The sequence below is a fragment of the Podarcis melisellensis genome (genome assembly GCF_964234715.1).
Source record: "Podarcis melisellensis genome assembly, chromosome: 9".
NCBI lineage: Eukaryota > Metazoa > Chordata > Lepidosauria > Squamata > Lacertidae > Podarcis > Podarcis melisellensis.
In genome coordinates, this window is record NC_138541.1 from 17,824,466 (window position 1) to 17,837,770 (window position 13,305).

General features: G+C 43.0%; 1 protein-coding gene across 7 annotated transcripts in view; it reads left to right on the plus strand.

Annotated features, from left to right (window-relative positions):
• GRID2 (glutamate ionotropic receptor delta type subunit 2) overlaps positions 1–13,305 on the plus strand; it is a 792,384-nt gene that overhangs the window by 693,956 nt on the left and 85,123 nt on the right. For all 7 annotated transcript variants that reach the window (XR_014171606.1, XR_014171607.1, XM_081924868.1 and 4 more), the window contains exon 14: positions 1,935–2,101. Coding sequence is in view for 5 of the 7 variants with exons in the window: in XM_081924868.1 (XP_081780994.1) it covers positions 1,935–2,101 (167 nt within the window). In the remaining 2 variants the exon portion in view is untranslated. The remainder of the gene's footprint in view (positions 1–1,934; positions 2,102–13,305) is intronic.

A 13,305-nucleotide genomic window follows, 5' to 3' on the forward strand; every position in this document is an offset into this window, starting at 1 on the left:
GTGGGGTGGAGAGTAACACATCCCAAACAAAAGTGTCTCCTGTGTGTTACATCTTAGAAATGAGGAACTGGTCTGAAGAAGCACTTCAGTAACTCCTGTATGTAAACAGATTTTGCAAATATCATCTATATCGTCAAGCATGATATAATGATACCATGTGATTTATTATTCTATTTAGTCTGTGTGTGAGTATTTTTTTCCCCCGTTCCCTTTTGGTTTGCCTGGCCCCAGACAGCCTGTTTTGTATTGTTTCTTTTATACTTAGCTGTTACATATTTATTCCATGTTGACTTTGTACATTTAATGAGCTTGTTTCCTTTGGAGATAGTGTAATTGGTTGGAGGTATTGAGGAGAAAGTGCTGTGTGGGACTAGGGAGAGAAAGAAACATGACTTCTCCAGGCAGCCAGAGAACAGGCGGTGTGTAGAAAATCAAGCTGGTGCTCTCGATGCTTGACTGACTGGTGGAATCACTTAATGGAAGAGCAGAACTTATATGTACGCCGCTGGGGAATAGCAGGTACAGGGAGAATGTGGGGAGATGGTACAGAGTTGACAATCAGCTCATTTCTCATTCTTCCATTGCTTTTCAATAGGAATTTTCATTTTTAAGGGCAGAACTAAGGACACAGAGCTCCTACCAAAATTGGAAGTTCTCTGTGAGGTTGGCCTCTACCCCTGCATAGCTCAGAGCATCTGTTCTGCATGCAGAAGGTCTCTGGTTCAATCCCCAGCATCCCCCGGCAGAGCTGGGGAAATGCTCCTATCTGAAGCCCTGGGGATCCACTGGCAGTCAGTACAGCCAATACAGAACTCGATGGACTAATGGTCTTCCTTGGTATCAGGCAGATTCTCCCATCATGTCTAGAGTGTGATAAATCTTGTGCTTGGTTATCATTGTGATGTATACTTTCCCAGGCTTGTCAGTGAAAGCCACAATTGGAGGCCCTAAACAGAAGGCATAATAAATCATACCCTCCGACATGCTGCAGAGGAAAATCGGGATGCATGCCTTTCAGGGCTCTTCCAGGAGCATAGTTTCCCCCTGCCCAGCACAGGCATCTTTGGGGACCATGCTCTTGCAGGAGCCAAAACAGGACATCCCAGGATCCAACCAGAAGCTGAGATGGCTTCTGTAAATCTGGAATATCCTGCTCAAAGCAGGACAGCTGAGTGGTATGCTAAATGACTCGGGGCCCAAGTATTTAAAGAAACCCTAGCTTTCCCATATCCTTAAATCAGAGGTTGAGTCCCTTCTCATTGTCCCACCACTGGGAAAATACATTGGGTGGTGAAGCCTTCTCAGTGGTGTCCTGGTTGTGGAATTCCCTCTCCCTTCACATATGTCTATTGCTGATATTTTTGGTGCAAAAAACCTACTTGTTTGCCTCTTCATTTATGGGATGTAAGCTGCCATTGCAATTGGGAGCTGAAAATTGTTGTTTTTTACCATGTTGTCACCCACCTTGGAATCATTTGATGATGGACTGGCTAAATATATATATATATATATATAATAAATAAGTCCTGGAAGCTACATCCAAGGACCTATGACAATAGTAGTGTTTCTTAATATTGCCCCAAACCATGGTTTGAAGGCACAAAGTGCAGCTACCTTGCTGAAGCAGATTTAGATCTGGTCAGTGCCTGGATGGGAGACCTCTTCTGTGGAATCCCTACATGCATAATCTTGAATTCCTTCATGGAAAAAAGGTGGGGTGTAAATTAGTTAAATAAATAAATATGCTTCTGTATTGCAGGCAGCTTCTGACAGGGGTATCTATTCATCTTTTTTTTTACACTGAAAATGGTGGTGGAGAATATCTACCCTCACTCAGCATGATCAGCTTTCAGAGTGTATAATTTTTACCTCTTCTTGGAGCACTAGAAGTGAAATTTCAGCATTTGCTTTCCTTTTTCTTCTCCCCCAACCAGGTCAAATATGGAAACTATGCCTTTGTGTGGGATGCAGCAGTTTTGGAATATGTTGCTCTGAATGATCCAGATTGTTCCTTCTACACTATCGGAAACACTATTGCAGACCGAGGCTATGGAATTGCCCTTCAACATGGGAGCCCTTACAGAGATGTATTCTCACAAAGGTAAATTTTGTGTGTGGGTGGAACCAGTGATACACCCATCTTCTTCTTTTTACTGGGAGAAAAGACATGAGGCTAGGCATGAAATTGTGTGTTGTCATGTGTGGTTTTATTTCAGGAGTTTCTGTAAAAAGTGAGGGGAGGGGAGACAGAAGCAGTGTGATTACATTAGAACTGGGGCTGCATTGCAGAGGTCAAGAACCCTGAAGCTGGCTGATATTACACATCTGGGAAGCAGATCATGACAGCTGCATATAGTCATATTCAAAGACAGGGTTCCTTTTCTTTTTTTGTAGAATGAAATAATTTGTTTTAAGTCATTCTGGGCCAGACTTAGTAGCTGATGTCACACCAGTATGCTGACTAATACAGCAAATGCTTTAGAGCTGATGTGGATCATATTCTGTCCTACCAGTTGTTGTTTTTTTTAAAAAAAATGTAATAACCTACCTGGGTGTTTGAAGAAAACAAAAGAAGTAGCTCGGCTAAATAACACCCACTTTGGAATAACGTGGAGGGACCAACAAATTAAGTAAATGGCGGAGAGTGGGCCACACAAGACTCACTTCAAATTCCAGTAGCACCTTAAAGACCAACTAAGTTAGTTCTTGGTATGAGCTTTCGTGTGCATGCACACTTCTTCAGATATTTTTTATTTTGACTATGGCAGACCAACACGGCTACCTATCTGTAATTCAAATTCCAGATATGACTTCCCTAGAGAAAGTAAAGGGTTTTTTTGGGGGGGGGGGCTGGCAGCAGGGAGTCTTCTGATGATCTCTAACAACAACAACACAGTCAGTGTAGGGCATACAACTGCAAATGAAGATGCACATGAATATTGGCAACAGGACTTCCTTCCGTAGAGAGGTTGTATTTCACTTTGGGAACCCATTGGAGAAAGCATAGAACCAAGGGGCATAAATGCAATACTGAACTCACTGTTGATCAGTTCTAGTTTTATGGGTCTCTTCAGAAAGAAGACACTCACCATCTTCATTAAGTCCTTGCATTTATAAATTTAGCAAGCCATTTTATGAATGCAGTTCTGCTCTTGTCCATTTTCACACCTTAGCACTAAGCTACAGAATAGATTTGTAGCTGTCGTATCTACTTAGATGTTGCCTACTATTGAGGCTTCTTATAATTTCATTGTAATAACAGGCAAAAAAAATGTGGATAAAGTAATACTCCACCTGAAATATACAACACATTGTTTTCATAGAAATCTGATTATGTTCACTCTATGGTGACAGCTCATCCTGGAAAGCTGACCATTCTGTTAAGTTCCCACAATGGCTTGGCACAAAACTCCATTGGGTTCTCTAGAGCTCCGTGGTGAATTTCTCATGGCAGGCAGCTTCCCAAACCCAGCTGCCATCAGAGAAAGTGAGTAGGCAAGAGTGCCAAAGCAGGCATCAGCACCAGTGGACCCTGGCAGGTGCATGAAGGTATCAGGTGGTGCCTGTGGTCAGGGTTCAGAATTGCCATGCCTGTGCTTTGGTATTAGGTTATATTTTTTAGACCTTCTGCTTATTCTTAAGGTATGCATTCTCTGAAGAACTTCCAGATGCATTTCAAAGGCTCTGAGAGGCCCCCTAACTTCACATTGTCCAAGTGAATCTCATTCAGATTTGTGGAGCTACAAATACTATGTTCTGACAGAATCACTGGTCCTATTTTCTCCAGTCATGTTTGGAAATACCTTTATATTTTAATATGGCTCTTTCCATATCCACACAAAACTGTTGCTAAATGTAAGCCCAGTGTGGAGGAATAAATGGGCTATCCCAACCACTGAAGTAAGCTTGAGTAAAGTTCTGACTGAAGAGTTCTGCTATTATAGCCCTGCTTTCTCTTGTCCTTGTCTTGTTGGGTTTTGGGTTTGTAACATCTAGCAGAATTATATATTTGCTTTGCTGAGTTTTCTTTTGCACTGCCTTCATAATGGTTGTGCCTCATTATGTCAAAATGAATATGCCTCATTCTGGCTCCAGCCTCTATTTGTATTCACTCTTCTGTGTGCATTCGTCAGAGCTTTGTGCAGCTCTGTCAGACAGCTAGGCAAGAAATAATCAGCACTTCAGCTGTAAGCATCATTCATAGGGTTTGATTTAAATTACGCCTTGCAGAAATGCTTGTGTGCTTGCTCATGAGTCTTTCTGAACAATGGTTATTTTGACTGTGAAGTTTTTAAAGTTTTCATTTACCGTATTTTTTGCTCTATAAGACTCACTTTTCCCCTCCTAAAAAGTAAGGGGAAATGTGTGTGTGTCTTATGGAGCGAATGCAGGCTGCATAGCTATCACAGAAGCCAGAACAGCAAGAGGGATTGCTGCTTTCACTGCGCAGCGATCCCTCTTGCTGTTCGGGCTTCTGAGATTCAGAATATTTTCTTTCTTGTTTTCCTCCTCCAAAAACTAGGTGCGTCTTGTGGTCTGGTGAGTCTTATAGAGCGAAAAATACGGTAATCCACAGTGGCTCAGTTCACACATCCTGACAAAACATGGTTTGGTGGGATGTCTGAATTGACAAAGCGCAGTTTAAGAAGGGCTTACAAACCAGAATCAGAAACTGTGATGTGGAAGTGGAAGTATAGAAGCAGCTCCATGCCATGATTATACATTTTAGAAACTCAAATCATGGTTTGGGTTACAATGAACAATAATATTATGCAAGCCATGGTTTGTCATTGTTTCTGAACTGAGCCATTCATAAAGATGAGCATTGGGTAATGAATGGAAAATAGACAATTCAGACAACTGCAGACTTTGTGCATACAGAAAGATCTAAGGGGTTGAATGTATTTTCAAAGACGGTAGATTACTGACTGCCCTAACAGATTGGTACAATCTTCCTTCTGAGTACAACAAAAGAGATAAATTCAACATAGAATCACCATTGTCCAGGCTTTGATTATCCAGAATTCTTTATTATCTGAATTCATGTCTGTTTATACCCTGCCCTTGGACGTGTGCCTTAGCATATCTTCTGCAAAGCCAGATTAACATTTTTGTAATGTCTTCCTCACTTCAGGCATCAGTACACCCCATACTAAGCAATCATTTGTCTTGGCATTAAGGCTGTACAGTAAGTCACTATGAGTCACATAGAATATGCCTGCCTATCTCCTGTGCTGAATGGTGTGGATGTCTCCGGGCCCATTCAGTTTAAATTAGGCTGTACTTTATTTGGTTTTGTTAACATTAATTTCTACAAAATTCATTAAAAGCCAGCAAAAGGCATATCTTGCTCTGTAGCTATGCCATATTTATTAAGTGCATCTGTTACAGCCCCATCCAGAGTTTTTCCTTTTGGAATTCAGGCTAGTTCACACAAACATGTGAGAAAGCCTTCTCACCCTGTCTTCATTAATGTACTTTCTTCCATTTCCCAATTTGTTCCCTGCTCTATTTGCAAACATGCTCATGACCTGACATAATTTTACGACTTCTCACCTGTTACTAATATTCCCAGGCAGTCCTGTCCCAAGACTCTTGCATATGAAACAGCCAATCCTCCTTACCAATCACAGTTCTAATGTTGTTCTGCTACAAAGAAAGTAAATGTGATGGGAGCAGGTAGTTCCAAGCAAAGTGACCCTCTTCAGGGGCTTCATGTGTGACCTTCTAAGAAGTTCTAACTAGTACAAGGACTCCATTACAATGAAACACTTGTGTAATTTTGCCAGGATGATTAACACATGCCAGGGCTCTAACCAGGTACGCCTTGGGCAGAAATCACAGTCATACTGAAGGAAAACCCATTCCCGAAATCTTAGAGTCAAAAATCACCAATTTGGAGATCACCCAGCCTAACCTTGAATCACATAATGATATTTACATATGATGGTTCCTACAACAGAGATTGGGGGTCACTTTTCCATCTGAGCAACCTTCAGGATGACATTATGGGAGGCATGTTTAAAGGCCCCCTTCCTGTGTAGTGTAGCCTGGAAAGTAATCTGGAGGTTTCCAGATTGCACCCAGAAGGAATTGTCTTCCAGTGACAAGTTCCACACCTGGATGCACAGATGTTTGGCAGATGCTTAGATTCCCAGTTAAAAAATGGTTCTGCACAGGGTCACTGGTAAATGGCACCCACATGTGCAAAACTGTACTTTTTTGGGGTGGGCAAAATACATACAGGAAGAGGCTCATTCCTTTCATGTTCATGGCTCATGTTCTTTGCTTTGTTCTTGTAGGCAAGAGTTTGCTTTTTACATGGGTGAACTATTCAGAAAAAAGACGGTATGTTTGTGTGCCTTTTGTTTACTTGGGAACTGGTTAAGTATGAAATATAATGTAGGAAGCAGCTTTTAATCTGGATATTTTGGATTTCCACCCAGTTAGGTTGCCCTAGTGGAATGCCTCATATCTGGATGAACAGATGTTTGCAAGATCTCTAGAGGTGAAAGAGACTGAGGAAGAGAGATTTTTGAATTAACGAGAAAATAATTAGATGATCAGTACTGAAGACTGAGTCATAAGGGGAGAAGGGCCATGGATGCAGAGAGGGCCAATAGGAACGTTGCTGATGAGAAACTAGAGAGCAGTTTTTAGCAAGCAGATGCATCAATGGCAAGTGTTCTTATGAGAGAGGTTTTTCAAAGCTCCCTTGGCACAGTTTTCCATGACTGCTCTCATGTGGGTTTTTCAAATCATCCTTCGTCTTTCTGATGGGAAAGTTGAGTTGCTGCATTCTAAGTACCAACGGAGATAAATTTGTGCTGGGTGGAATTAACAAACGCTCACATGAATATTTCAAAATTCTTAATGTGATAGGGAACCCATTTGAAATCTGATGGTGTTTCATGCGTTCTCTCTCCCTCTCCACCCCTCCGCCAAGATAGGGAGAAGGAGAAGAAAGGCAGTGTTTATGACATAACAGGATTTCATATAGGTAGTCAGCTTCGCAGTGTTAAAACCTGTAGGTGGCAATGGCATGGGACTGAGCATACACTGGAGTGACAAAGGGGTGTTAACTGACTTACACCATGCAAAGAACAGCTTTGTTGACCAGCCCAAAGGCTGAAGTGTAAATGTCTGAGGGAGGTAATGGAGGTCAAAGCAGAGTGAGATCTAGTTGGCTAAGGAAGGTTCTGAGGTCAGTTAGTAGAGCATGAGACTCTTAATCTCAAGGCTGAGGTAGCTGAGGGAAGTGGATAGAACACACAATAGGTTTAGGTGCAGGGTCCTCGTTGCAAAGGAAAAAGGGACAAAGAGTTGAAGAAGGGACAAATAAAAGAGAAAACCTGGGCTAGAAGAACACCTTTCAGTGCCTTAGGAATAATGAGTGTATACTGTTGACGTGAGGTAGGGCCTATGCACTGCAGACTGGTCCATTAGGGCAAATGGAGCACTGCTCCATCAACTTCAGTCTGCCTTCCTTCCACCTAATAATAATAATAATAATAATTTATTATTTGTACCCCGCCCATCTGGCTGGGTTTCCCCAGCCATTCTGGGTGGCTTCCAACAAAGATCACACATTAAAAACTTCCCTGAACAGGGCTGCCTTCTGATGTCTTCTAAATGTCAGGTAGTTGTTTATCTCTTTGACATTTGATGGGAGGGCATTCCACAGGGCGGGCGCCACTACCGAGAAGACCCTCTGCCTGGTTCCCTGTAGTTTTGCTTCTCGCAGTGAGGGAACTGCCAGAAGGCCCTCGGTGCTGGACCTTAGTGTCCGGGCAGAATGATGGGGGTGGAGATGCTCTTTCAGGTATACTGGGCCAATGCCGTTTAGGGCTTTAAAGGTCAGCACCAACACTTTGAATTGTGCTCGGAAATGTACTGGGAGCCAATGTAGGTCTTTCAGGACCGGTGTTATATGGTCTCGGCGGCCGCCCCCAGTCACCAGTCTAGTTGCCGCATTCTGGATGGTACTGCCTACCAGCATCTTCCTCTTCAGTTTCAGTGTTGCCTTTGTATATCTCAGGAAGGAATAGGATGGGGGCAAAGCTAGAAATAGTTGGCTTTGCCTGCCATTGGCTCTGTCATCGCCTACTGCTTGTCCCCCTGCTTTTCATCCTGCCAGTCCCAATGAGCATCAGCCACCACTGGACCTATGGTAGGTAACACATTGTAAAGCTTATTGAAAAGAGAGCCCTGGAAGTGAGGGTGCTTATGAGGGGCTTATGAGATGGCATGGCTGAAGAAAGGAAGATAGAAAAGGCAGCAGGTCTGGAAGAAAATATCGTGAGAGTATTTCAGCAATGAAACCAATGGACAATGGAACCAATAACCTAGCAAGTTTATAATCTTCCCCTTGCATTAGGTCTTCAGTCACCCAATGGGGATTTCCGTTTCTGGAGTTCCTGTATTGAGCAAGGGGTTTGACTAAATGACCTGCAAAGCTAGTGTTCTGTGATGAAAGAAGGGAAAAGCAGAGGAAGCTGAGGGAGGAAGTAAAGGCAGCAGCTGCTACTGTCTGACTGAGAAGGCCAAATTAGTAAGGACTATATTAAGCATTGTAGGTTGAGTGGTTGGAGGGAAGGACCAGCTGCTTATTAGCGGCTATGGAAAAATAGGAGGTGAAACCAGATTTTGAGAAACACAGGCAAGCCTGGTAAGGATAGAAATTGTTAGTATGTTATGTTTTTTGCATGTATCTCTTGGACGTGGGTGGCGCTGTGCATTAAACCACAGAGCCTAGGACTTGCCGATCAGAAGGTCGGTGGTTCGAATCCCCGTGATGGGGTTAGCTCCTGTTGCTCGGTCCCTGCTCCTGCCAACCTAGCAGTTCGAAAACACATCAAAATTCAAGTAGATAAATAGGTACCGCTCTGGCGGGAAGGTAAACGGTGTTTCCCTGCGCTGCTCTGGTTTGCCAGAAGCTGCTTAATCATGCTGGCCACATGACCCGGAAGCTGTACGCCAGCTCCCTTGGCCAAAAAAGTGAGATGAGCACTGCAACCCCAGAGTCGGCCATGACTGGACCTAATGGTCAGGGGTCCCTTTACCTTTACCTTGGTCTGAGCCTTAGAAGCTTTGGCCACTCTTGTCCCAAACTATGGTGGCCTTGATTGTCCTAGCCACACCTCTTTGAGTTAAAGATTCAGTTGGTTACTTGGAAAGCAGTCTGCAAAGAAATATTTATGATTTTTCAAGTGCGTATCAGCATTTTGGGGGTTACGAAACAAGCACAATAATATGTGTTGACAACACAATGGGGACAATTTACAACTTTGGTTATAGGTTTTAAATCATTTTAACCAGTATCATTTATTCTTACCATACTTTAGGGAGAGTGAGTTTGCTCTCATGACTTCAGTCCAGGATAAAGAGCTGATGGCATCTCTTTTCCTCTGAGATGTTGCAGTGTTTTTGGTTTTGAGATTACTTAAGCATCATTAGGCCTTGGTTAAATTGCATTAGAATAATGGAAAGAGATGTGAAACTGGGGATAATAATTAATAAAACAAATCATACCGGGGAAGTACTTTAACTGGATAGGATAACTTTTGAGGTGCATTTTGACGAACCGTTGGCACTTCCATTTAAGAAACACCATTAGGCCTAGTACAAATTAGTCTAACTGATAGAGAAAATTAAATGTTTGACTGGGGAGAAGGGAAATGCCAGGAAGACTTTGTGACTCATTGGGAGCCTCTTAAAGAGATCAGAATAATTCACTGAGCAGGCATTTGCCATTAACTCTTTCCCAAAAGGATTTCTTTGCATCTTCTGCCTTTCTGCACAGTTTAGTCAATTACACAGAAGCACATTCTGAGTGCCCAAACGTTATCATTGTTTCACATTACGTCAGGCAGTGCCAGCAAAAAGCATCTAGCTGTTTGAGGCAGCCCAGTAAATGCCTCTCAGTGCTATGATATCCTCTACCTCCTCCCTTATTCTTGAGTTTTCCCTGCCATTGCAGTGAAACAATACTGTTAACCCTATGATGCCTCACTCTGAGGAACAATCCTTTGTCCATAGAGCTCTTCCCCTGGCTGAGACTTTGAACAAATTGGGACAAAATTGCTTCAGAGAGTCCCAATTGAGTGGCCCAGGAACCATATTAAAGTACTGGTTACCCATGTCATGGGCTGCATGGCACTGATGTGCATCACCAAATGAGTATGGCCAGCAAACACTTCCATGTGCACACACACTCACCACACATATAAATAAATAAGTAGATACATAAACACTTGTGGGAGGATGGTGGCTGGGCAGGAGGAGAAACTCCGACTCTGTGTTATTATGGTCAGTGAAAACTCTGGGACCCTTTTTATTGCTCTGTGTGTGTCTACCTGTCCCCTTCTGTTATGCATGTCTGCCTACCTGTATATATATGTGCGTGGTGAATATGTATTTGCATGCACGTGTGAATTGTCTGTGTCTACTTTGGCTATGCAAATCAATGTCATGGCCACTCCTTGGGTCTAAAAAGGTTAGCCACCCCCACTTTAGACAGTATTTGCAACATACACACACAAACGTAGCAAAGCAGGGGCTTCCAGAATCTTTGCTCCCCATTACACCCTTGTGATGGAGAGCCTCTCACTCCACTATTCTCTTGGGAGAAGAAATGCTTTGGTTTTGTTTATTGTTAAAACTCAGTGGAAGGAAACTTTCCTTCAACCTCAGTGTTGTAATGTGGAAGGCCTCCACCCAAACCCAATGTTGTGATGGGGCCTGCAGATTTCATATCATTCTGCCCTGAGGCAGAAATTAAAGGAATTGGGAGGCCCTCAAATCTACAGGATCCTAGCACAAAAATCCCTGAGCCAAATTTGTCTGTAATTTGACAGTTGTTATCCATGCAGGAGCAGCTAATATACTTGCTGTTTTCATACAATTCTGTCAAGAAGAAATGTTGTTATAGCCATTCCAGCCCTACTTGCTCCCCATAATGAATGTGGTTCATTTTTCCACTTAATATTTGGATTTGGACTGTGAACTGAATTGGACTCCTTCATACACACTTCAAACCTACTCCTGTTGTTTTTTTCTAAAACACAAAAGGGGAATCTAAACTATCTTGTGTCAGTGGACACCCCTACGTCTTACTATTGGCAAGCTCCATACCACCTTCTGGCATGGCACCACTGTTAGAAGGACTTAGAAGAGAGAGAAAACATAGAGGAGCATTCCAGACCATCTGAGGCAGAAGTGGTGTTTTTCAAAAGCAAAATGAGTTGCCAAAACCCAAAAGAGGGTAGTGTGTCACCAGACACAGATTTGAGACTGTGTCCATCCTGCAAACCATGGGTTTACCATCACTGGCCTAAAGTTTGTATATTATTTGCCACCACAAAAAAAAGCAGCAGCAGTTGAGAACTCTTCATAACCTCCATGCCCCACAAAGACCTTGAGGGAGAGCTAGAAGCAGAATAGGTGGGCAAACTGCTGTCAGGTTTTGAAGGGTCGGAATTGAGGTAGCCTCTGACACATAGGCACAACTTCAGCTTAATACGTTATAGTTTCTCTTCCATTCTGTTCCCTCACCCCAGGTCCCTGGCAAGTCATATTGCTTAGAATACATTAGAATCCCTTTTCTTTCAAATAATTATAGTGGCATAAAATAAGTTGAATTGTATTGGCGAGTTCTAAGCAAATGTCCCACAGTTCAGTGGGGATCAGCATGCAATGAATATTAAGGTCACTGTTCAGTCCTAAGCCTTAAAAATCAGCAGTGCACTGTGTGAAGTATCAAAAAAATGGCAGGTTTAATCAGGGCTACATCATGCAAAGGCCTATATTTCCTATAGAGCTGTAGCAATTGTTCATTTCTGTTCATGTCCCATCTACTGTGAGGTCAAGGATAAGGTGACGGAAAGGAATTCTGATCTCATTCACTTCCTTCCACTCTCTATTAACAGGCCAAGGATCTTCTGTTCTGCTTTCTGATCTACACCACAGATGGTCTTAAAGACAGAGAAGAGAAATAAGATAAATTTCATAGATTTCAGAGGTTACTGGCCTTGTAACTGCAAACATAATTGGGAGCTTCCAGTTCTCAGAAGTGTCTGATGTCCAAGTTACTTTAGTTTGGGATATAAATGGGGGGGGGAGAATGAGACATTCTTCAGATTACCTTTAATTTTATCGTAAAACAAGCAAGTGAAAGTGTGAGTGGATGCACACAATTTAATGGTTTTTCCTACCATTTTGAGATCCTGTTACCTTCAGCTCAAGCAGAAATTAATCAACAAGGCTCACATAGAATCATAGAATTGTACAGTTGGAAGGGACCTGAGCATCATCTAGTCCAGCTGCCTGCAATGAAGGAATATGCAGCTGTCCCATACAGGGATCAAACCTGCAACCTTAGCATTATCAGCACCATGCTCTAACAGGGCTACTATCACTGTTGCCTAAGACAGGGGTACAGCTTCTCCTATATAAAAGCCTCCTAAAGGCTGTCTTTCATTGTTTGTTTTTCCCTGTCTATCTTTTAAGGACACATTAGTAGCCATTTATTCATTCACCCCAACCATTGATTGACTACCTTTCCCCCCCCTTTAGTCTTGAATGAGGTGGTGGTTCCGTGTTTGTGGAGTGCCCTCCCTGGTAAGGTGCATCTGTCTCCCCCATTATTATATTTCAGGAGGAACTTAAAAACATTACTATTTATCCCGTATTATTGAATAAGCTGGCAGAGGGGGAGCTTGCCCAGAGCTACCTGTTGAGTTCACGGCAGAGGCAAGATTAGTGCTGTGCCTGGGGAGGGGGGGAATCTGCATTCTTTCCACCATTGTCTGGCAATTAATGAGAAAATGAAAGATGCAGTTAAAAACTACCAAAGGGGAGAGATAATTTCAAGGGAATTCAAATAAATGGGGTACAGGATTTTTGTTGCACTTACCTTAGTATAAATGGGATGCGGGTGGCACTGTGGGTTAAACCACAGAGCCTAGGACTTGCTGATTGGAAGGGCAGCAGTTCGAATCCCCGCGACGGGGTGAGCTCTCATTGCTCGGTCCCTGCTCCTGCCAACCTAGCAGTTCGAAAGCACGTCAAAGTGCAAGTAGATAAATAGGTACCACTCTGGCGGGAAGGTAAACGGTGTTTCTGTGCACTGCTCTGGTTCGCCAGAAGCGGCTTAGTCATGCTGGCCACATGACCCAGAAGCTGTACGCCGGCTCCCTCAGCCAATAAAGTGAGATGAGCGCCGCAACCCCAGAGTCGGCCATGACTGGACCTAATGGTCAGGGGTCCCTTTACCTTTGCCTTTACCTTAGTATAAAGCCTAACAAG